General features: G+C 42.6%; 1 protein-coding gene across 6 annotated transcripts in view; it reads left to right on the top strand.

The window, feature by feature from the left end:
• TRPM3 (transient receptor potential cation channel subfamily M member 3) overlaps positions 1–23960 on the top strand; it is a 535004-nt gene that overhangs the window by 358034 nt on the left and 153010 nt on the right. For all 6 annotated transcript variants that reach the window (XM_081802839.1, XM_081802841.1, XM_081802838.1 and 3 more), the window contains one exon: positions 11960–12083. In XM_081802839.1, coding sequence (XP_081658965.1) covers positions 11960–12083 — 124 coding nt within the window. The remainder of the gene's footprint in view (positions 1–11959; positions 12084–23960) is intronic.

Genomic DNA, 23960 nt, shown 5'->3' with positions numbered 1-23960 from the left:
CTCTTTGGTTAGATTTATTCCTAGGTATCTTATGGTTTTGGGTGCAATTGTAAATACCTCATTTATTTCTTGATCACAGCTGTTCTTGGTTCCAAACATCTGTTAGACTTGAAAATCCCTCCCTTGAAGAGAAAGCTATGCCACAGAAATACTCACTTTGACAGGACTGGTAGATTTCTCTGTTCATATTTTTATTTACATGATTTCTTATGGGCGTTCAGTTCACTTCCTTCTTCCTTTTGAAAATGATTTTCTGACTAGGTCAAAATGGATGACCAATTTCAAAAGGGAAAAGAGAAAGAGAAACGTAAAAGTATTTAGACCCCAAATGGTGCTAGTTTGAATGACGGCTCTCTCTGCTGTTGGAGACGCCACTGGCAGTCATCAAAGCCACTATGTTCAGCATTAGAAGGTCCTGGCTCATTTTCCTTAGACTCTATAGTTGCAGGGGACAACCCTTTAAGAGTCCCAATTTCCCACTTGCGTGTAGCATTGATTTTCACTTTTTGAAAGCCCTTGGGTCCCTTCTCATACGAAACCTCAGAAGTGCAATATATGAGACAGACAAGATACATACATGTTTACTCTGGTGAAGCTGGGTGGAAGGCCTAGACCAGTGGTTCTCAAGTGTTTATCTTGCATCAGAATCACCTGGAGGGCTTATTAAAAATCAGATAGCTGGGCTCCATCTCAGATTTTCTAGTTCGGTCTAATTGGCCAGGTGATTTGTGCTTCCAAGAAGTACCCAGGAGATGTGGATGCTGTTGGTCCAGGGAACATAATTTGAGAGCCACTGGTCTAGAGCCTCCCTCTCTCTGCGTGGCTCTCACCCACTAAGGCAGCTCTGAGGCAGCTTTGGAGCACCTCCTCAAAATTCTAGGGGCTTCTTTGTGGAACCCAGTTAAAGACCATTAATCCACAGGTCAAGTCCACATTTCTTTGCTTGGACTAAAGACCCTTTGCATTCTGGCCCCAGCCTCTCCCTAGGGCCATCTCAACGAACCTTCCATTCACCAGACAATCAAACTGATTTGTCCTCCCCACTGCTGCCGTAAGCTGCTCTGTCTTAGCAGGAGATGTACACGTACATTTCCTTACCCGTTTCTACAAGACAGCCTCTTTCTCTCGTGAAAAGAAGTCGTGAGGACTTTAAAATCCACAAATACGTTTAAAATGTATCTGAGGGAGCCTCAGATAATAAAATGCCCTGGTATTTAATCCCTCTACCTTAGAGGAGATGAATTTTGAATCATCCTGGCTGACACGAGAACCTGCAGCTTCTAGAAATAGAGTGGATTAACATCTCACCTGGTGGTATCATTAATAATAGATAATGTTTGCAGTGTTCTTAATAGATTTCCATTAGATTCCCCATGCAATTCTCATTGTTGATTATGGACCACAGGATTCATAAAAACTGAATACAGCAGTGACCACCTGCTATAAAAGCTTCTTCCACCAGAGACACACTAAAGATGCATTAAAGTAGCATTCCAAGGTTAACTCATGTCTGTACTACTGTTGTCAAGAAAAGTCTCCTCTCAGCTTCAGTAAGCTTTCTCTTTAGCTGTCGTAATTGCTGGACAACTGTCCTAGAGTTGATACACATATTTATTGTGTTTTCTGGAGATATTCAGTGCAAATCAAGTATCCACAAGCAGTGATCCCTAAAGTAAGCAGTAAAAAATCAATTCCTTTAAGTTCACGGAAGTCCTAGTTCAGTGTCTTGGAGAAAAACCTAAGATTTGGAGTTCTTCAATCCTGTGATATCCTTGGTATTAATCATTTTATAGTATATTTGAGATTTTATTATCTCTAATGCAGGCATGACAAATAGTTTTCATCGTGTCAACAACAATCCGTTGGTACCAGCGTCCTAGAATGTTGTGTTGAGAATGAGTCTGAGGCCACATATGGGCTCAGGGGAAAGATTTCTGTGGTGGATTAACAATGATGCAAAGAAAGAAATGTACAGTCAACATGCCATGGATGGCTACTTTTATTCTGGAGTGAAGACCAAGTGTTATAGATAACCCCATATATCACTACCAGGCAGTCATCAAATAGCACATTGAATTATGAAGCCAAGGGCAAAATAAGAAATTTATCTGCCTAAAAGATGTCTGGGAAATAGTCCATGTTTCATCAACACTGTGAAGCGCATCAGTCTAAACTGTCTGACAATATGAGTCTTTCCCTACAGGCATAATACATAGGATATCAAAAACAAGAGGCTCTTTGTTGTGGGGTACTGTTTGAAGCTGGACTGAGGGACAGATTAACTGAGCAGTTGTCCATGGATAATTTATAAGAAAGAATAATTTAAAAACTGCGAGGAATTAGTCCATCACTAATCCATCTGAAAAAAATAAAATTATACTTGCTTCCACATCTCATAGAGTAGAATATGGGGTTAGAAGGAATCTTTGACAAATTACTTTGAGAGAGAGTTGAGATTTGCCTCACCCTTTCCCCCACACCTCTGACCCTCTTCCCAAAAGCATACTTGAAAAATTGAATATTTTTTAAAGCTTCTGCATGCAAGAACCTGATCTAAATACAGTCTGTCATCAACTCTCTGGGGTAGCTACGATAATTATCCCCATTTTATAAATAAGGAAATTGAGGACAGAAGGATTAGGAAGTTTGCTCGACATCACCACTAGGGAGTGGTCTGTCCAAGGACATTGGGGCTGGAAACTACGCTCTTGCAGCTACACCGTATTGCCTCTCGGAAGATGAGACCAGTAACTGCAGGAGGCTTGCTTGCCCCAGAGCTGAGTGATTGTTAACAACAGCTTCCAGCTTCCCCCCTTCTCTCACGTGCAGGTGAACTTCTCCTCTGAATAAATGTTAGACCAACCTTTAAAATATGTCAGTTAAAGAGGAGCCAATGCTTTTGCCTGCCCAAGAAGCTCATACATCTAAGTCCAGCTCTGATTCTGTCTTTTATGGAGGGCCTAAAACAATAAAAATCCCACTATTCCTCCTGCCTGGCTACATGCAATGGTCACTGATGGGATTACACTTGGAATGAACACAGAGGATGTGTTTTCCCCTTCAATTTTGGCAGCAGAGAAGCTACCTGACCATGTGGCAGTCCCTGTATGCTTTGGCAACACATAACAGTTTTCACTCTTGGGTATATTCATACCCAAAAGAAGGAAAGGAGAGAAATTACAGAGACACAGCCAACACTGCTGAGGATTTTTTCACCTACATGTCCTGCTAGTTTCTGCCCAAGGTAAAGAGCTTGGCAGCCCTGTCTGCCTCAAGAGCACTGCTTTCCAATAGAACTTTCTGTGATGATGGAAATGTCCTCTGTCTGCCCAGTCAGATAGCCACTGAGCACTTGAACTGTGGCTAGTGTGACTAAGGATTTGAATTTTAAATTTATTTAGCTGTACTTAATTTAAATTTGAATTGCCACATGTGGCTAACAGCTCCCATATTGGAGAACATAGCTGTAGTATTTATGTAATTGAGCTCCACCCCTTGGGGACACCTTGAGTGTCTGACGGATTTTCGATGTTATTGGACATTGTTCCCTTCGTTTTTTAAATTACATTCTTTCATCCAACTGACATTGTGTGTTCAATCATTCAACAAATATTTTTTTGAAGATTTATTTATTTATTTTAGAGTGAGAGTGAGTGAGAGAGCGCATGAGCTGGGGGAGGGGCAAAGGGAGAGGGAGAGAGAGAATCTCAAGCAGAACCCCGCTGAGCATGGAGCCCAATGTGGGGCTCAGTCTCACAACCCTGAGATCATGACCTGAGCTGAAATCGAGAGTCAAACACTTAACCGACCCAGCCACCCAGGCACCCCTCAACAAATATTTTTTGAAAACCTACTATGTTTCAGGCACTCTTCTAGACACTGGCAAAAATACACCTGTCAAGAAAATAGACAAAAATGTGGTCACAGAACTTACATTTTGGCAGGATCAGATAGATAATAAGTAATTAACTTAATAAGCACATTGTATAATACTTTAGAAAGTGATATGCTATGGGAAAAGAGAAGGGTGAAGGGAATCAAGGTAAGGGGATAGTAGCAAAGCTTCTATCTTCAGCACCTTGGTCCTTGATGAAGACTGAGAAAAGAGAATACATAAGTAATATCACGTGTCATCATCCATGCATCCAAGGGGTTAATCTAGTTAGGATTTTCTTGGATTAATCTGTCTTCATGAAATGCCACACATAAAATGCCCAGCCCAAATCTTAATAGGTACTGAGGGCCCCTCCTTACAACGCTCAACCCCACTGCATCACCCCCCCTTCTGTTTCCTTTTGTATGTGTATCTGCGCCTTCTGTTTTACCATATCTAGCTCAAGATTCTAGAGTGGATTTAAAAAAAGTAAAAAAAAAAAATAAGGAGAAAGTGAACAAAAATAAGAAATGCTCCCTCTGTGGGTAGTGGTAAATGAAATTTTTTGAACAGATTGCATCCACAAGTGTGCATCCTTCCCGATTACAGGCAGCTTCTCCAAAATCATTCTCACTACCTCGCATTACTAGATAGAACCCTTAGGAAAAGCCCCAGTGAACCACTTTTCTAAGCTACATATTAAAACAAGATTAGAGGTACTATTTTCACAGGTCTTAGCTGATAGAAGGCATTTGTATCTGGAGTTGATCTTCAGTAAAAAGCTGGGCAAAGTAAGTCCCTCCCTATCCCATCCCATCTATTGGTCACTTCCCTGGGTCCCATTCACATCACTTAACCTAAGAGTTGCTCTTAGGGCTTCCAATTGTTGAGCAAAATATTTGTTGGCCTCTCAATTAATTAAAAGGAACTTTGGGCATCTGAGAAGCTGGGGAGTAATTCTGGGGAAAAATTGGATCCTTGGAACCACGTTACTCAGTCTCAGTCTTCTCACACATAAGATAAAGAACATCCTGTCTCAGGGGTAAAACAGAAGAAATCTCCACTTGTATCTAGTCATTAAACAACAAATTACTAACTTTACATAACCACACTGAGTTGAGCCTACATATTTAGGTTAGTGTAGTTCATTATCAAAGATTCTTCCTTCCTGACTCTCTTGTCCTCTAAGTTTGGCTCTGATGCTTTCAGGTATATAATCTTTAGCAAGTTAACTTCCCACTGCAGGTTCCAGACCCTTCATCTACAAAATGGTGGCTCCTAAATTGTATCAGTTAATTTATTCCAAAGTTCAAATCCCTCAGCTGAATTTTCAGATGAGCAACATACAAACTCCAGAAAAATCAGAAGTTGAAATGTTATCTTACTGGTGATGAGAAGCTATTGCAGGGTTTTAAGAAGGATGTGATGGAATCATCTTTGCTTTGTAGAACAAGCATTCAATCAAATGTGTGGAATGGATTAAAGGAGGATAGAAAAGAAAGCAATTAGTAGTCTATTAGTACCATCTGAGTAAGATATGAGGAGGGCCCAAACAAAGGTAGATCAAGAATAATGTAAACTGGGGGTGCCTGTGTGGCTCAGTCAGTTAAGCGTCTGACTCTTGATTTCATCTCAGGTCATGATCTTGGGGTCATGAGATCGAGCCCCTCATCGGGCCCTGTGCTGGGCATGGAGCCTACTTAAGATTCCCTCTCTTTCTCCCTCTGCCACTCCCCGCCAAAAAAAGAATAACATAAACGGGAACAATACATTAGTAAGTCAAAATTTCTCTCTAGCTTTTGGCAGGTGCTTGTTGCTTTTCTTCTCTAAACAGACCTCAAGGCAAGATGATGGCACCAAGAAAACACCCCACTGTTTTTGGTGGTGACTTAAGCTGGGCATTAAGGCTGACCCAAGCATGCACACATTTGACTGAAGATGTCCCTTGCATGCTGCATTTGATAGGGACAAAGTATGATGATGGTATCCCTGGAAAAAAGGCTCCGGCCGATGCCCAAGGCCTAAAAGAAATACCTGGTACATAGTATATGCTAAATAAATGTAAATAGGCCGCTGAGGCAAAAGAGAAAATATTTGCAGGTTCTATGCTTCAAATCAGTAATAACATTTTGAAAATACTTCTGAGTGGTTAGACTATCACTTTTAAGGAAAAGGTGATTTTCATAATCTGCTATTAAAAGAAAAAATGCAAAGTAAGACAGCTGAGGGTGTTTATCATTAAACTGTGGAAAAGACTGATGCTTTATAATGTCTCATCTGAACAGAATCCCTTGATGGATTTGCTGGTCTCCAAGATGACCACCATCAATATATTCCTTCTCTGTATATTCCTGCTTTCCTTCCACCAAGAGATGGAGTCCCTCCCTCCTCTTGAACCCAGGCTACTCTTAGACATGCTTGATTAATTGAATGTAAGGAAATGACATTCTGGGACTTGTGAGGTTAAATCAGAGGAAGTCTTGAAGTTTTTGCCTGGGCCTCTTCAAACACACTCTTGGAATCCTCAATTTGAGAGACGCCAGCTGCTGTGTACAAAGTCCATCCACTGTGCAACCACCAGAAAGAACAATGAGCCAGTCCTCAGTTCTCTCAGCCATCCCAGGCTGGGTACCAGACAATGGAGCAAAGAAGTCCTTGCATCCCCAACAGATGCCACGTAGAGAAGAATGGAGCCCCAGACATACAGCCATTCCATCCTGTCCAGCTGAGGACCCAGCTCTCATGGAGCAGCCATGAGTCATCCCCACTGTGCTCTGCCTCAATTCCTGACCCACAAAATCAACACAATTGAAAAAAAAAATGCTCTGTTACATCACTAAGTTTGAGGGTGTGTTACCTATTATTACCAAAATATATGGCTTACAACCCTATGAATTCCTTGAGGCTAGAACTAAATATTATTCATCTCTCTACCCCTAGCAGAGTGCCTGGCCCATAGTAGGCACCAGTATTGTTTGTTGAATGAATAAATAAATAGATGTGCAGAAGACTGCATGGAGGGTTTGCAAGGTTTCACAGATAATGAAGCCTCCTAAATCTGCTATGTATCCCTCTTTCCCAAACATAAGAAAGAACTGGTGATCCCTGGCCTCTCTGAAATGGGAAAGTTCTTTCTCCAGCTTGGTTTGGGAGTGGCCTTGTACTGTTGGGCTGAGCAAGGATGCAGAGCACCGTTGGTCCCAGGAGAGAGCTCTGTATTGCACACAAAGACCCCAGCCACTGGCCATGCTACTGAACAAGAAGGAATGTCAGTGAGCCAGGAGCTGTGTGGGACTGTGTTTTAATAACACAAATGCTTGCATAGACCTTGCTACGCATCAGGCCCTCTACAAAGATTAACTCATTAAATATTCACAAGTCTATGAGATAAGCACTCTTATAATTCTCATTTTACATACATGAAAAACATGACATGGAAAGACTAAACAGCTCGCACGAGATCATATAGCTAGCAAGTGACAGCTTTGTTCCAGACAGCCTAACCCTGGTGACTGTGATGGTTTTTATCCACAATGTGGGTTCCCTCTCCGGGAAGAATCGTGCTGTTACTTGTGACCCCACAGTCATAGCATTTGGGAGGAAGGGGTAACTTTAACTAACCAAGAAGAAGGAGGAGAAGAAGGAGGAGGAAGAGGAGAGGGAGTAAATGGAGGAGGAGGGGGATGGGAGGAGGAGGAGGGGGAGAGAATGAGGAGAAGAAAAATGCCATTCTCTGTGACCCTTAGGTAAGACATGTAACCTTTCTGTCTCCTGAGGTTACATGTAGTAATTTGCTTTGGCATGAAGCAAATGACAAAATTTTATTTTTCTTTAGAGCATTAGAGATTCTCTGGGAAATGATGTCTTTTAAGTACCAAATTGCGGTACTATTAATGATCTTTATTTATATAGGTAAAATTTTCTCATATTGTATCTGAATAAATGAACTGAGAGCATGTGTGGAGGGCAGGAGAAGGGCTTCGCTCCTTGATGAAAGCCATTAACCTAAGTCTCGCTCTTCGCGTCCCATTCAATTCTAAATGCATTTTCTAATTTTTAAATCGAGGAACAAAACTCTGATATGACAGGTAATTAAAGTCATTCCGAGAAAAGTGTGCACACGTGGGTTGTATTGCTAGCCTTTGAACAGAATGAGAGTAGCCAAGTGTGGGAAGTTCCTTTGGTTACTCTGAGCACTGGATGATCGTTGACCTATTTCAGATACTTCTGTGACTCATCCAAAAAGCTCCAGATCAAAGTTCAGCATTTAAATGGAAACACAAATGCCATAGTATGGAGATTTTCCTCACTTCAATGACTACCCTTCCTAAATCAAGAAACATTCTAATTTGAGGTATACCAAAAATAGCATTGGTCCATATGGAGCCACAAATTAAGTTTCTGTAAATAGGCACCATTTTGTCAAAGACCCAATTCTAAAATGAAAATTTTATATAATACTCTGACCATGTTTTGATGTCAAGAAATTCTCAGTCACTATTCTTGTGCCATAAAAAGAAAACTAAAATAGGCTTATTTCTATTTTTTGCTGGTGATCAAATATCACGGTCAAGATTTTTAAATCCTTCCAGTGTTGTGCAGGAAAAAAAAACGGGAAGAGCTAGGAAAGCAATAATTTCAAGAAAGCAGGCTTCCCAATATCCTACAGAATATGGTCACAAAGTAAGAAAGGGTCCTTAGAGAAGACAGGGGAAGTCTTTGTGCCAAACAGAAAACATATCATTCAGCTTAGCAAATACTTGTGAGGAAATCAGAAGCGATAGAATCTTCAACATACTAAATGCACTTTGCCATTGTCCTCACTCTTCCCCGTATCTTCAGATTTCCTTCAGATGTTCTATCACAAAAAGGAAGAACAATTTCCTAAAACAAATATACTTAAATTTCTACTTCCAGTGCAGATGATTAGGAAACTAAAAGACATATTTAGAGGTTTCAAACAGGAAAAGCAGCACCACAATGGAAGGCTGAATTCAGCAGACTCAGCTCAAGCACCAAGATCATCAACCTCATTTGGTCTTGTACAAATCATTTGGTCTCTTTGGCCACAGCCTCCTCTTCTGCAAAATGGAATTAATACCTACTTCTCTCTCAGACTGATGTGAAAATCAAATGATATGATCCCATTGTATGTCCTAAACCATGAAGTGCTCTGAACACATCAAATGCTTTACAGGATCTTCTTTTAAAAGTTCTTAAACTCTTTCTGCAAAAAGCATGGGACCTAATACCTGTTATTTTTTTGCCAAAAGGGGGAGATTTACAAATGCTCATGAGCTAATAAAACCAAAGAAACATCAAAAATGTGATTTGCCTCTTGATGCAATCAGGATAGTAAAAGAACTAAAGCCAGAATAATAGTTATTTAATGTTTAATGAGTATAACTTAATGCTTTGGAAAGACTAAATCATCTTTGTCTCACCTAAAACCACTCTGCTCTATCAGTGATTGGCACCCCACACTTTAGAAAACACCAATCTAGAGAATCCTTGTACTTCTAGAAGTAGAATTCTGGGTGTTTGTTGCTAAATGATTTAACCAAAGGCACAACTTCATTCAGTTGCAAAATAAAGATCTTATACTTTTTAGTATAAAGACATCTTCAATGTCTTTCAGTTCTCCTCACTAACAAAGCTCACAATAAACTAAGTTTCACATGATTTCTCAATTTTTACAAAGTGATAGACGACGTACAAATAACAGACAGATCCCTTGAACAGTTAATGACCTCAGGGAACTGGCATTTCACTACAGATCGTTAGCAATGGAAAACAAATCTCGAGCTGTTATCAAAATTAAACACCTGCAGATGAATGATTGGATCTATCAAGTGGCTAATGAGGAGAGTCTCTTCTTGTGTTGTTAATCATGTACAACATTTATGTATACTCAATATTGCAAAACTCTCTAGACCCATCCACATGGGTTGCCTGTCAAGTAGAGTGCTCACGTCTTGACCCTTCAGGAAATTTGGCAACACAAATGGGATCATGTCACTCTCCAGCGGCTTCTCACTACCTGTGGGATAAAATCCAAAGTCTCTAACCATCTCGAAAGTCCCCCATGATCTTATCCTTACTCACCCCTTTTGCAGCACCATCTTGTTCCACTCTTTCTTTTGTTCTCCATGTTCTAGGCATACTGACCTTATTTTCTCAAAACTGGGCTTTTCATCTTTTCACACTATTTCATCTGCCAAGAATGCTCTTACTTAGCTTCCCCCCCGCCCCTGTGCTAATGCTCATTTATTCTTCAAGTCTCAGATTAAACAGCACTTCCTCAGAGGAGTCTTCCCTGTACCACCTAGATTAGATTATATTCAACTGTCACAAGTTCTCTACTTCTTTACCACTACCAATCACAGTTAAATTGCTAGTTCCAATCTTCCTACTCCACCATTGTGTAAGCTCATTGAAGGCTGGGAGAGTGTGTCTCTCATCTATCCCTGTAGCCCTGGCAGGCACTACAGTCTCTGGCACGAAATAGACATCACTAGGCAATTGTTGAATGAACGAGTAAGTGAATGAATGGTTTCAGATTGGTTTACACCTAAGGCCACAGAGTCGTCCAGAATAATTTAGTAATCTTGAGAGGATCTGGTATTATTTTTCAACTTCATCTGGATCATTCTCTTTTTCTAACTATTCATGATATAAACCTTCCTGGAAGGCAGAAGGCATAACCCAATCCTCCATCGAGCTGCGTGACATTCCAGGACCCTTGATATAATTCTGTCATGAGGAATGCACCCTCCCCAAAGCTTAGGGAACCATATTGTCCAACCTAGTGGGTTCAGGTGATCTTCACACAATCCTGGGGCACAGAAGGTTATCCTCAAGCCTCCCATCTTGCTTTCTTTGAAGCAACAAAATTCGTTATGCTTTCACATTAAAGCATATGTTATAATTTGCTTCTCAAGTAGCCACAGTGAGGAAGAGAGGCCAAGGTATAGTGCACTTGGTGTAATGAGAGACAGTGGTGTAATGGAAAGAATACTGGACAAGGAATCAGAAGACCTAGATTCTGGTTTTAGCTCTGCCACTTAATTGCTGATGACCTTAAGCATCTGGCTCTTTCCAGCTAAAATACCCTTCCCTTTTAAATTGTACAGACCTTTTGCCTACAGTGTTCCCATGAGCACCAAATGAAATAATTATATTTTACTGTTGTAGATAAGAGTTTCTGGTTCTTCAATTATGGGGAAAAAAATGATAAAACCATAAAATGCTAGGCAAAGTATGGTAATTTTGTCGCTGGTCCTTGCAAGAAGTTTTATCTTCCTGATTTTGGACAGAATCTATGAACAGTAAAGTGATTTTTCATCCCCTGATGACTAATAAAGATAACCCAGTTCTCACCAGGTCATTTAGTGAGGGCAGAGTTAAAAGTTAGCTGGTTCGGCTTCGAAAGGCAATAGGCCAGTGGTTGGGTATCATGTACCTCCCTTGCTTTCCCTCATTCTTCTATAGCACAAAAGCTCTCTCTTACTGAAATAGTCCATATTAGACCTCCTCTGAATCAGACTCTTTTTGGCTGTAACACAGCCAATGCTTGACATAAATGATGACCTGAATCATAGGTCAGATAAGTTACCACCTACAGGAAATGGTCTTAGAAGAAACATAAGTCCCATTGCTCCTCATTGGTGCTCAAATTACTGAGATGGAAGCTTTTCCCCCACAATTAGAGATGAAGTTGAAAATTAAATCTTCATATAAGTAATGCAGTAAATTTTTACCAAGATGCTAATGAGTAAGGCTTTCTTTGATAACGGCATTTGAGGAACAGGGTATTAGACACATGCCATATAAAAGAAAAAAAACCAAATTCATCTTCTGACTACTCTTTTAGGTTCTGAGACATTAAAATGGATTTATTTTTAAGTGCATTTTTTTTTTTAATTATCGCAGTTGAAATAACTGTGGCCAGAAAAATACAGGAAGAAATAACTCCTGTTTAAAATCAATCCCCACAGTGCTTTCCTGTGTTCTAGAATATTTCTCAGGAACATGTTCTGAAGAGGAGCTGGGTTGACCTGTGGTTGACATTGTTTCTAATTGCAGACTTATCAATGAATCTCTGAGAGACCAGCTGCTGGTGACCATCCAGAAGACTTTCACATACACTCGGACCCAAGCCCAGCATCTGTTCATCATCCTCATGGAGTGCATGAAGAAGAAGGAATTGGTATGTAAATAGTGTTTCCCATGCGTGGTAGAGTCCCCTCCATATTCCCTTTGTCCATCGAAACATTTTCTTGAATCACACACCAACTGTTCTTTATTCCAGCCAAGCTCGCAACGTTCCTCAGTTTCCATTGGCTCCTGTAGCCTCCTCCCCTCAGTAGCTAAGACACTACTTTTTCTGCCCAGATTTAATGAAGTGTGTGCAGCCGGGCCTCAGCACCCTCCTTAAGCTCACCCCAATGCTTCCGATTGCCTCCACCAAATGAGTCGAGGAGAGAAAATAGGTTTCTTCCTGGAAAATACTTCCCTTCAGGGCTTCCCTTTGCTTGGGAGTAGGGAATCACTGATGGGCTTATTGTCACATATCTTAGTGACACAGGACTGCTATGCTCACATGCTAATCCAGGCAGGTAGAAAAGGGAGGGACGTGCCCACGGAATGCTGGAAACTTCTGTAGCTTCTGAAGTGTCCTCCAATAACTACTGAAATATTTCTTACATCTGGTGCAAGTGTCTTGCAAATGTGGCATCATCACAGAGACCTTCTGTTAGAGTGAACAGAAATAACATGAGTTAACATTTAACGAGTACTTGCCATGTGCCAGGCAGCATGCTAAATCTTTACATGTATTAACTGCTGCCATCTTTACAAATGTCCCAAGGAGAGAGGTAGGATCATTATCCTCACCTGACAGATGAGGAGATGCAAACGGACTTGATTAGTAAATGAGGAGGCAGGACTCAACACCGCGGTATTTCATCGCTGTGGGAAATGCTCTTATCAGATATTGTCTCACTGAACCCCCTCTGAGCAGATTCCCTGCCCACCTCAGCAAGCAGAGACTATCCTCAGAGGTCACTTGAGCCTGCCTGCTGACAGGGGACGTTAAAAGAGCAGCTTAAACCTGAGCAGAAGCCTCACTCAGGCTTTGAACCCCCTCAAGTCTGCGTGGGCATCCTGGAATGATTATCTTTGGGGACTCCGGGGGGGCGGGGCACTTCTCCTTCAGAGGGATGCCAGGACCAGACCCTGAAAGGTTCAACCACAGGGAGGCAGATAGGGTAGGGAGGGGCTGGAGTGAGTCCCTCTCAGCCAGTTCCCCCACCAGACCCTCAGCTCCTCCAGGCGTGGTCTGGAGCCCTCTTGCTCATGATGGTGTCCCTGTGCCCAGGACTGTGGCAGGCTCACTGAGACTCCCAGGAGGGAGGGGAGCAGGGGAAGGAGGCAGTTTCTGAGTTTGAGAAACCGAACATTTAGGAAAACAGGACTTGATTCCAGTAAGCAAGACCCATGTCCAGAAAGCATCCGCATGACCTCTGTGAGAACCTTCAGCCCCTTCCAGGTTTGGTGTGAAAGTTTCCATCTCTAATCCTTGAGTGTCCATAGACCCAGGTAGCCTGGCCACCTTGTATATATAGAGAACCCAGGGCACAGATGGGGTTCACAGCCACAACTGCTGGTACCCACGAGGAGATTCAGTTCAAACACTTCCTCCAGCTCCAAAGGGGTGCATGAACCCCAGAGCCTGCTGCATGTAGGACGGATTTCCTGCTGACCGCATGCTAACAGTTTCCCCAATGCCAACCATGAAAACTTACCAGAACTACCCATTTCAGCAGTCCTGTAAATTTCCTAGAAAGTCTAGAGACTCATTTGCCACCTTCCATTTCCACACTGACGTCTCCTCCCATCTGCTGTCCTCTCTCAGCTGCCGGCCCCCACAGGGGCCACCTTGCCGCCCCCTGTCAGTCACACCTGGGAGTCATGTCTGCATCCAGAACGTACGCTGCTCCCAAATCCAAGACTTTAAAATACACACACACATCCCTGTAAACACAGCTGCCCTCCCTCCTCCACTCACCACCATCACTTCATTCATCTCAAACTTGAACACCAACCTTCTCCATAATTTGCTCGTCGGAGTTGAACTCCATGGAGGCAGAGTGTAGCTGAGTGCAGTTTTCTCTGCCCTGTGCCTCACAGAGAGTCCAAACTGTTTCCCCTCTTTGCTTGCCTGGGTCCTCTCACTTACCCGTCCCTCTGCTCATGGGCCTGGTGCTTCTCCATACCCTCCCAAAGTGGAGTCATCTGGCTCTTACTCAGATAGGCCTCCAGGGACATCAGTCACCTCTCCTGCTCCCTACAATTGCTATAAACCTTGGTAGTCTCCTGGTGGCCTCTTGGGGGCCTTTGCAGTACATGTCACAGTCTTTATGGTATGGCCACAGGAGCGTCCTGCTTCCTTTCCTACAGCTAGCTCTCCTGTGTGGTAGTGATTCTAAAGTGTAGAAGCAAACTTTGCAACTAGACTATTAAGGACGCTTATCTGGTCCATCAATTCAGGATGTACAGGGGGAGGGGAGAAATAAACTGATTTCTCCTTAAACCTCATCAATCAAGAAGCTTCCAGGGATGCCACAGGGACACAGAGAAGAGGCAGCTTGGGGAGAATTAGAGGGGACCTGGGATCGAGCTCTATTTGGAAGATTATGGACACATAGCCTGAGAGGCGAAACTGAAGGAGTAGCTCCCTGTTCTGTCCTAGCAGCCGAAGCGGGAGCATCTCGGTATCGTCACGTTCTCACTGGAGGAGGGCACCTTGAGGCAAAGATCGGCTAAGGGCATAGAGCATGTGCTAATGGAACAAATGGAAGCAATGATATTAGCTCAGTGGGCTTGCTTGTTCCTCTTCTTCCTCCCCACTCTATAAACAGACACTTATCAAAGAGCGATCCTCGGCTCTTTCCCCTTGCATTCACTATTCAAATTTCAGGTCTCATTTTGAGACAACTCCCAAGTGCACAAATATCCAGCTTTGTCTCCCTCCAGGCTCCTGCGTTTCCAGACTTCACGCTGTCACCCACACCCTCCTCGTCTTCCTTGTCTAGACTATTGCTGTTCCCCAGTAATTTCGTCTCCCCTAATCCAGTACCCTCCAGCAATCTGTTCTATACGCTGAGGGGTTGGCAAACGTTCAGGTTTTGTGTGCTGCAGAATGTCTCTGTCACATAGTTTCTTTGTTTATGTGCTTATTTGTTTTTAAACAACGCTTCAAAATCTCAAAGCCATTCCCTACTTACTGGCCATTGAAAAACAGCCCATGGGCCAAATGTGACCACAAGCTGTGGTTTCCTGGCCCCTGCTGCTCAGTAATGCCAGCTACTTCCTACCAAAGCACAGAACCAATGGCATCGCTCTCTGCATGGAAGGTGTAACGCGTTGCTTCTATTTCCGGTCTTAAATTCCACCACTGTTTTATGGACCTTTCATGCTAACTAAACCAGTCTTCTTGCAGTTATTTTTTTATTGCCTGCTTCCCTGCATTTGTTCAAACCTAGAGCTCTCTCATTCGCCATAACCAATTGCCAAACACATACGTGCCCACGAATGCACACGTGTGCATGCACGCATTCACACCCACACACACCCCTAGAATACACTGCACTCCTTTATCTGCAACTGTCTTGTGGTGCTCATCATTTATACCTTAAGTCATTTACGTATGTCTCTGACTTCTCATGTAAGCTCCTGAGAGCGGAATCTGTGTCTAATTCATTATTCTGTTTTCCCTGCACTCACTCATCCTTTATCCCTCAGTAGCACAGCATATACGTAGCAAACACTCAATAAATCTTTATTTAATAGATGAGCAAATGAATGAATTCAGAGGAATATACATTAGAGGAGAGATACGTATTTAATATCCATTAAATTGCCTTAAAATCTCCACTAATGCAGTGTTACATCTCCTTAGGGAGTCATAGATTTGGTTTATGGACTCAGGTTTGATTCAGGACCATCTGCTTCAGTTATGGGCGGTATGCTCATGTGGTGGTTAGCAAGCTCTAGAAGCAGACAAACCGGGATCCCAATTCTGGCTTCATCATTCAAGTGACTTAACTCCATGAAGCCCCAGGACCATCCGCTTTAAGGGGGAGTGCTAATAATACCCATGTGTTCTAGGATTGGCCATACTTCCTCCTCTTGGTACAGATTATACTTTGATCCTTTTTTTTTTTTTAAGAAACACAATGAGGGGCGCCTGGGTGGCTCAGTCAGTAAAGCCTTTGGCTTAGGTCATGATCTCAGGGTCTTGGGATCAAGCCCCACATCGGGCTCCCTGCTCAGCAGGAAGCCTGCTTCTCCCCCTTCTGCTCCCCATGCTTGTGCTTTCTCTCTCTGTCAAATAAATAATAAAAAAATCTTTTTAAAAAAATGTTAAAGGAACACAATGAGACAAATATCACAATAGACCAAAAGATCAAGATTGGCCCGAGGGTCTCACATGCCCTCCATCCATACCCTGCCAAGGACGAGGCTGAGCAGTATCCAGATGTCACTCACACGGCTTCCTTTTCTTGTTTGACAGTCCCAGGCTCCAGAACTGGCGAATCTCCCAGAGATACTAGGGAGGGCAACAGAGGAGTGTTGTCTGTGCCCTACCGATGAGACCCTGGAGGCCCGAGACTGCTACCTTCAGTGCAGGGACAGGTGTTTCCTTATGAGGGCATAGTTAACATGTATGCTCATATCCCATCACAATCTCTGCCACATTTGGGAAACTGAGGGGCAACTTTCTACCCATCTTTTCACAGATTCATAAAAACCAAGCAAACATGACTTCTAAACAAAGAGGTTTCTTCTCTTTTTACCAACAGGCCTATTATATCCAGGGAAGGACCACCAAGTCCAAGATGTTCCTTGCTTGGAAAATTTGATGCTTGTCAGACTCTTAATACCATGGGCCGGTGGCTGAGTGTTACTTGGCAGGTTAGGGTCTCAGCATCGTGTAAGAAATGTTCTTGAAGACCCCAGTTACTCTATGGCCCTGAGTTACTGAGAGAATTCAGCATTCTAGCATGGGTAAAGAATGTTGGCATAGTGTGTGGCTTCTAGGAAGCACTGGATGACTTCTCACTGTAATTACATTTATTCTACGAGTAACTACAGAGACTAACTCGAGTGTAAGCACAGACGTCTACTCTTGCCCTTGTGTTTTCGTAGTCCTCGCTAAAATTGTCAGTGAGGCACAATTTGACCTCAGAGACTTGTCATCCCACCTTTACATTCCAGCTCCCCTCTTTGCTCATCTTAATGGACAGAGAGTACAGACAAGAGGAAACACAGATGTAACCTCCCAATGTCTTCCCTGTTGAACACCAATGCCCAAACAAGCACAGTAGACTCCTAAGGTCATGAGGGAAGAACACTCTTCGAGCTGCAAAGGAGAAGCCTTTTTAGGCCAAATGGCTGAAAGTCATAGAGTCACGTATCCAGTTTAAAAAACAGTTCTCTCCAACACAATGTTTGGAGAGAAATAGAAATGCTCTTTGAGATAGATGCTGAATTGTACCTAACTCCGTTTAAATTCATCTAAATGTCATCTTAACATAATTTAAATCTAAATATTTTAAATGAGATCATGGGAAAAAGATGCAGAAGAAGTATTGCTCCCTTAAAAATGTTCTCCATATTGTGTTCTCAACACACAGTGGGGTGCAGGTTGATTTTTGAAAGTTCTGAAACTCTTTTAGATGATCAGAATATCACTTCCTAGGAATAAGGATGATGCAGGTTTTGGAATCCATTTGCTTGGCTTCAAATCCCAGATTTGCTATTTAATGCATGGCATTCCACAGACTATTTAATCTCTAGATGCCTTTGTTTTTTCCTCCAGATAATAATAATTGCATTTATGAGATTAATTATAAGAATTGAATAAGTTAATGGATGCAGATAACATAATAAACACTCAATAGATACTTTCATTGTAACAATGATGATGACAGTGGTGATGATGTCTATATAGTGCTTCATATTTAACAAAGATCATCTTCATGTCATCTTATTTGATACTACAATGAACCTTGCTAAGGTCACTATTAGTATCTGCACGTTATAGAGAGAAACCAAAACTCAAGGACTTATGTGACAGGCCCAGAATCATGCAGCTAGTTAGTAGCAACTTTAGAACTTGAACCAAGAGCATCTTTCTGCAAGGACTGAGCACTTCCCACCATATGTCAACATATTCTAAATACCAGGTATGACCATGTTAAAAATGACTTTGAAGTAGGAATCCATTTTCTCTCTCATTTCTGGAGTAATCTGAACAAATATTTATTAGACTTCAAGATTCCTGGAACAAAAAGAATACACCGTTGGGTTGGTATTTCTGGAATGCCCTTTATGCCCCTATGTAGCAGCCCTCATATGCCTACAAGGAAAATGTAAGCACAAAGACCAGGCCACTTGATACTTCTGCATCAAGGGCAAACTGAAATTATTCTTGTCCAGGATAGTATTTTAATCAGACTAACTAGAAGCCCCCCATTTGGAGATTGACTCACTCTATGTTCTTCTCGGAAAATATTCACTGAAATAAAAAAGAAATTTGAAGGAAACGTCATTTACACAATTCCTTGCCAGGACAGCTAATAATGATGCTAACATCTTTCATCTTATATAATGTAGAAGAACACCTTATAATAGACAAAGTTCTGTTGCATCCCTGTGTCATTTGAACTGCACAGCAATGGGGTGAGAATTATATCTATTTTTCAGCTAACCAGAAAAATGAAACAAAATGGAGGAGTCCACAGAAGTGTACAGAAAATGCCCAGTTGACTTCCATTCTCACTATCAAGGTCTCAGACTCTCTCAGAACCAACAGAAATGCCCCTGACCTTTCCCAGCCATGGTCACCAAACATTATCAGTGGATTCGAGGCAAAAGAAAAACACAGAAAATACTCTTTTCCTGAGAAAAATAAAACAATACAGTAAATAAAATATAAATATACAAGAAATAAACATATTATTGCATTCTCTTTAAGAGCTGACTTACTAAAGAATTTACCTAACAATTGGCTTGAGTGTCAATTCTAAGATGGCCTTTCTTTTTTTTTTTTTTTAAAGATTTTATTTATTTATTTGACAGAGAGAGACACAGTGAGAGAGGGAACACAAGCAGGGGGAGTGGGAGAGGGAGAAGCAGGCTTCCCGCGGAGCAGGGAGCCCCATGCGGGGCTCGATCCCAGGATCCTGGGATCACGACCTGAGCCGAAGGCAGACACTTAACGACTGAGCCACCCAGGCACCCCAACTAAGATGGCCTTTCTAAACTGAGTTTCAGAGACTTCACATCTTACCTCCACTATGCATTCCCACTCTGCCTCCTAGGCCAGGGTCTCACCGTGTTTGCCTTGACCAATGGGCTCTGCTTGGCCGCACCACCACCAGCCCCTCCGTTCCAGCTGACACTTGACTGTGGAATGACACATCTTAAAGAGCAACTCTCCTAACACAACCTCCCCCCCAATCAGAAACCCCCACTGTCCTTAGCAGTGTTTGCCAAAGTGAGGAATACTGAGTGCATATAAGATTATTTCAGGAGGAAGGCAAATCAATATTTTTAAGAGGCATGTATTAATTTGCATATAGATGACAAATGATGACAACAAAACACAAAACCTTGAATAGTAAGTCTAAATAAACACAAATTGTAAAGGGGACTCAAGTTGAAGAAAACAATCTGATTGTAGTGTTGGTATATAGAAATGGCGAAACAGTGAGGACTGTACCAGAAAAACTATTAGGTTGGAACATACTGGCCTTCAGAATTAAGTTGCATCTCCTTAATGTAGCTTTCAAGGCCCTTTCTGGTCTGGATCTGGTCTACCTTTCCAGCCACAATTATTGGTACCACCACTTTTATACTCCAGTCTAACCAAATCTAATTTTCCTTGAGGAGAAACACCATGCCTTATACATCTTTCTGTATTTTGTACAAGCTCTTGAATCCTCTTTTCAAATGTTAAATGCACTAGTTTCTGGAAGCACTGGGATGGATTCTCCACCCCTACCCTACAGCCGATTCTCAAATAGGAATATTACTATCCACAAAAAGGAATACATGGACTAGTGTTTTCCCTGAATTCAATACAGTAAGAGTTCTTAGCCTCATGTCTAAGAAAAGCAGTAAGTCTTCATTAAGTTCTGTGAATCCCCTGAAAATATATGCAAAATTCTGTACATATAAGCATATTATGGGAAGAATGCATCCAATTCTCAGATTCCCCCAGGATGAATCACTCCAGAGAGTTAAGAACCACTGTAGTAGATGCCTTTTCGTGGCAACAACTAAGTTTGGATCACAGGAGCCATAAACACTGCCTTACATTCCTTCTAGTCCCTCAGAGATACCCCATCTGGATGAACATTTAACCTCTGAGCACTGTTGAAATGTGTGCACCTCCATATTTCTCATTAACAGTTTTTGTAGATGTAATCTCTTCCATGATAAACAGTCAATCATGCATTTCAGGAAGCCAGCAGCTTTTAAATGGGCTGTGATCCAAAGATCTATTTACAGCTCAGAACCCACTGTCTCATAAAGTCATGTAAATAATACAGCAAACTTCTGGTTTGCTATAATGAGACTGAGAACAGGAAACCAAGAAGTGTAGTTACAAAGAAAAATTGTCATCCCCTTCTGTGGGACAGGATTGACCCTCGACAAAATTGTTAATGTATTAACATTTTAGAACCTGTTCCCTCTTTCTCTGCAACATTGCTCCCAGAGCCCACCCCACCCCTGCCCCCAACAAAGCCTCTTTGGACACCCGAATAGAATTTCCCCATCTCATTCCTCTAGCATTGCCCATCTCCCAACTGGTACAATGCCATGATCTTACTGCAGATGAGCTTACCTGGGAATCTGAAGGCCAGTATTATTGAATTCATATTCATGGATGTGGGACTGAGAGCCCTTTGGTCTCTGTAACCGACTTAAGCTTCTGACGGAGGATGCATATGGAGCCGAAGGAATTTTTTTTTTAAGATTTTATTTATTTATTTGAGAGAGAGAGTGAGAGAGAGCAAGAGCAGGGGGCGAGGCAGAGGGAGAAGCAGACTCCCCACTGAGAAGGGAGCCCAACACGGGGCTCAATCCCTAGGACCCTGGGATCATGACCTGAGCCAAAGGCAGGTCTGACCGACTGAGCCACCCAGGCACCCTGGAACCGAAGGAATTATTGATTAGGGGATTCTAAGGCAGTATAACAAGTGAAGGGGGAAATACGGGGCGGGGCGGGGGGGTCAGAAGGGCTGAGCGATCACATAGATTGTCCAGTCTTATTTGGAAATCTCATGTCAACTCTCATATTCACATCTTTTCCAAGCTCTGCTTCTTCCAGCATCTCCTTCATGGCCAAATGCAAGGAGAAAAAGCGTAACAGAGGCTGGCTTACCCTTTCTCTGTTTTAAATTTATCTGAGTTCTCTAGCCCTTCCCAGTAACACTTCATTTGACCAAAGACTATAGAACTACAGTTTGAAAACTACAGCTCCAAAGGACACAGGTGGTTCCCAACGTATTTCTTTCCATCGCTTCAATCCCACAGAATGTACTTAAACCTGTATGTTTTGTTGTGGTTTGGACCCACAGTGTTTGCAGGAGGGCCGAGGGGAAATTAAATGGGAAGGAGCTAGAGAGGCCATTGACGAGCACAGGTTATTTGTAAGCCAGGTGTCCAAGAGCCAGATACTCTCTGCTCTCTCTTCCGTGCTAATCAATGTGTACAATACAGTACCTCCTGTCATTTGAACTCATTCACCCACATTTCCATCTATATTAGTATTTATGCTGCTTATTAGGTGTGATGCCCAGGCAATGAATACATTCATCAAATCCCAAGGTTTCAGCCCTGGGGCCATTAGCCTGATGCTGATTGTGTGTCGCCCAATAGACCATTCTCCCAATTTATTTTCTGCCTTCACCAAACCTAAACCTTGACCAGAGAAAATTATCCTAATCGGGGAGGACAAACATACACTGCATAAAAATGATCACTGCCACTATCATCTCTATCATTTATCTTTGATTTTTATCTGCTTCACTTAGTTATTTTCTCCCTCAAAGAGAATTTAAATGTCCTGCCTGCCAGTCTCCTTCTTTCTTGTAAATCGGATTTGCTTTTTTTTCTCTTTCTCATCTGGCCTTTTTCTCTCTTGCATTTTCTTTATTCTCCTGCCCACTTCCACAGTTTGTGATCAGCTGCGGCCAGAGCTCAGGCTCCCTCTGGAGCTGGTCTGTCTTCTTCATTTCCATAATGATGTGACTCACACTTCCCTACCCCCATCCTTGTGGACCATGGCATTGGCTTCTGGTGGCCACACCATTGTAGTTTCCTCCTTCTTCTCCTGCTCCTCCTCCTTCTCCTGCTCCTCCTCCTCCCTCTTTTTAATTCATAGAAACATAGACACATAACCCACAGAAACATAGAGGTTCGGGGTGTTAAGAAACCACACAGCCGTGGTTTCAACATGGGCCACGTGTTAGAATCACCTGCGGAGCTTTAAAAACAACAGGCACCTGGATCCCACCCCTGGAGGCTCGTGTCATTGGCCTGGGATGTGGCCTGAATGTGAAAGATGTGGACAGTTCTCCAGGTGGGACTTTCTCATAGAAGGAAGTTCTTGCTTCTGCACCATTACCACTTACACATCCTATTTCCTTCTGTGCCTTTGAGCCTAGAGAAGTTCTGGTATAATTTGTCACAATGAGATGGGCTTAAGTTTTCTGGAAAACAAATTAAGGTTTCACTTATATGAAACTCCTCGTTTTCCAAAGATGCTACCAAATGAAGTGTCATGATATATTAAGAACAGGCCTGGTGGGGCGCTGGAACAGAGAAAAAAGCATAATTAGGTGAAATTGGCCACAACCAACTTGATTTTAAATTCAGATCTTCCTCAACTCACAGCGGGGTTATGTCCTGATAAACCCATCATAAGACGAAAATATTGTTAAGTCGAAAATGCATTTAATACAGCTAACCTACTGAACATCATAGCTTAGTGGAGCCCGCCATAACACGTGCTTAGAACATGGTAGCCTACAGTTAGACAAAGTCATCGAACGCAAAGCCCATTTTATAGTAAAGTGTTGGATATCTCATGTAATTTCTGGAATACCATACTGAACGTGAAAAACAGAATGTCTGTGTGGATACAGAATGGTTGTCAGTGTATCGGTTGTTGACGCTCACGACTGCGGGGTTGACCAGGAGCTGCGGCTGCCACTGCCCAGCATCACGAGAAAGTGTCCTAACACATATCACTAGCCTGGAATGATCCAAATTCAAAATTTGAAGCCCAGTTTCTACCGAATGCAAATCACTTTCACACCAGAGTCAAACCGAAAAATTGTAAATTGAACCATCATAAGTTGGGAACCATCTGTGCTGTGATCACATTCTTCTCCAAGCACTTGGCCATGACTTCTGACAAGTGGTCAGAAGGACTGTGGGGGCTTCACTACCATCCTGAGGGCTCTGCACGTGCCCGCGATGAGACAGTCAATGATCAAGGACAGAAAGGAGGGAACAGAGGAGGGACAGAAGAGAAGAGAAGGAAAGGCAGGAAGTAGAAGAGGAGGAGTAAATTAATCCCTAGTTTACCCGTTGCTTTATAATTTTATCTTCCCCACAACGTTAAGAGACAGAGAATATCCTCCCTGCTTTTACTGACTTGAGATCACTCAGCTAGTAAGTGGTGTGATCGGGCCTCCTCCTACCTTCCCGCCCACTGCCCACCATCCATTCAAAGACAACTGCCCTGCTTCTTCTCGAGAAAACACCAAGTGTCAGATGGCACCAAGGTTGTGGGTGGGCCTGGTGGTCCCAGGGGTGATGGAATGCGAGACCACAGTGGCTTCTCTGTAGGCCAAAGACAAGGAATGGATGCCTGTCACCAAGCTGAGCCTCCTGGTCAAGGACATGAAGATCAAGTCCCTGGAGGAGATCTGTTTCTTCTCCCTGCCCATCCAGGAATCTGAGATCATTGACTTTTCCTGGGGGCATCCCTCAAGGATGAGGT

The sequence above is a fragment of the Leptonychotes weddellii genome, chromosome 14, assembly GCF_054177405.1.
Source record: "Leptonychotes weddellii isolate Sample4059 chromosome 14, ASM5417740v2, whole genome shotgun sequence".
NCBI lineage: Eukaryota > Metazoa > Chordata > Mammalia > Carnivora > Phocidae > Leptonychotes > Leptonychotes weddellii.
This window is presented reverse-complemented; position numbering and strand designations above follow the sequence as displayed.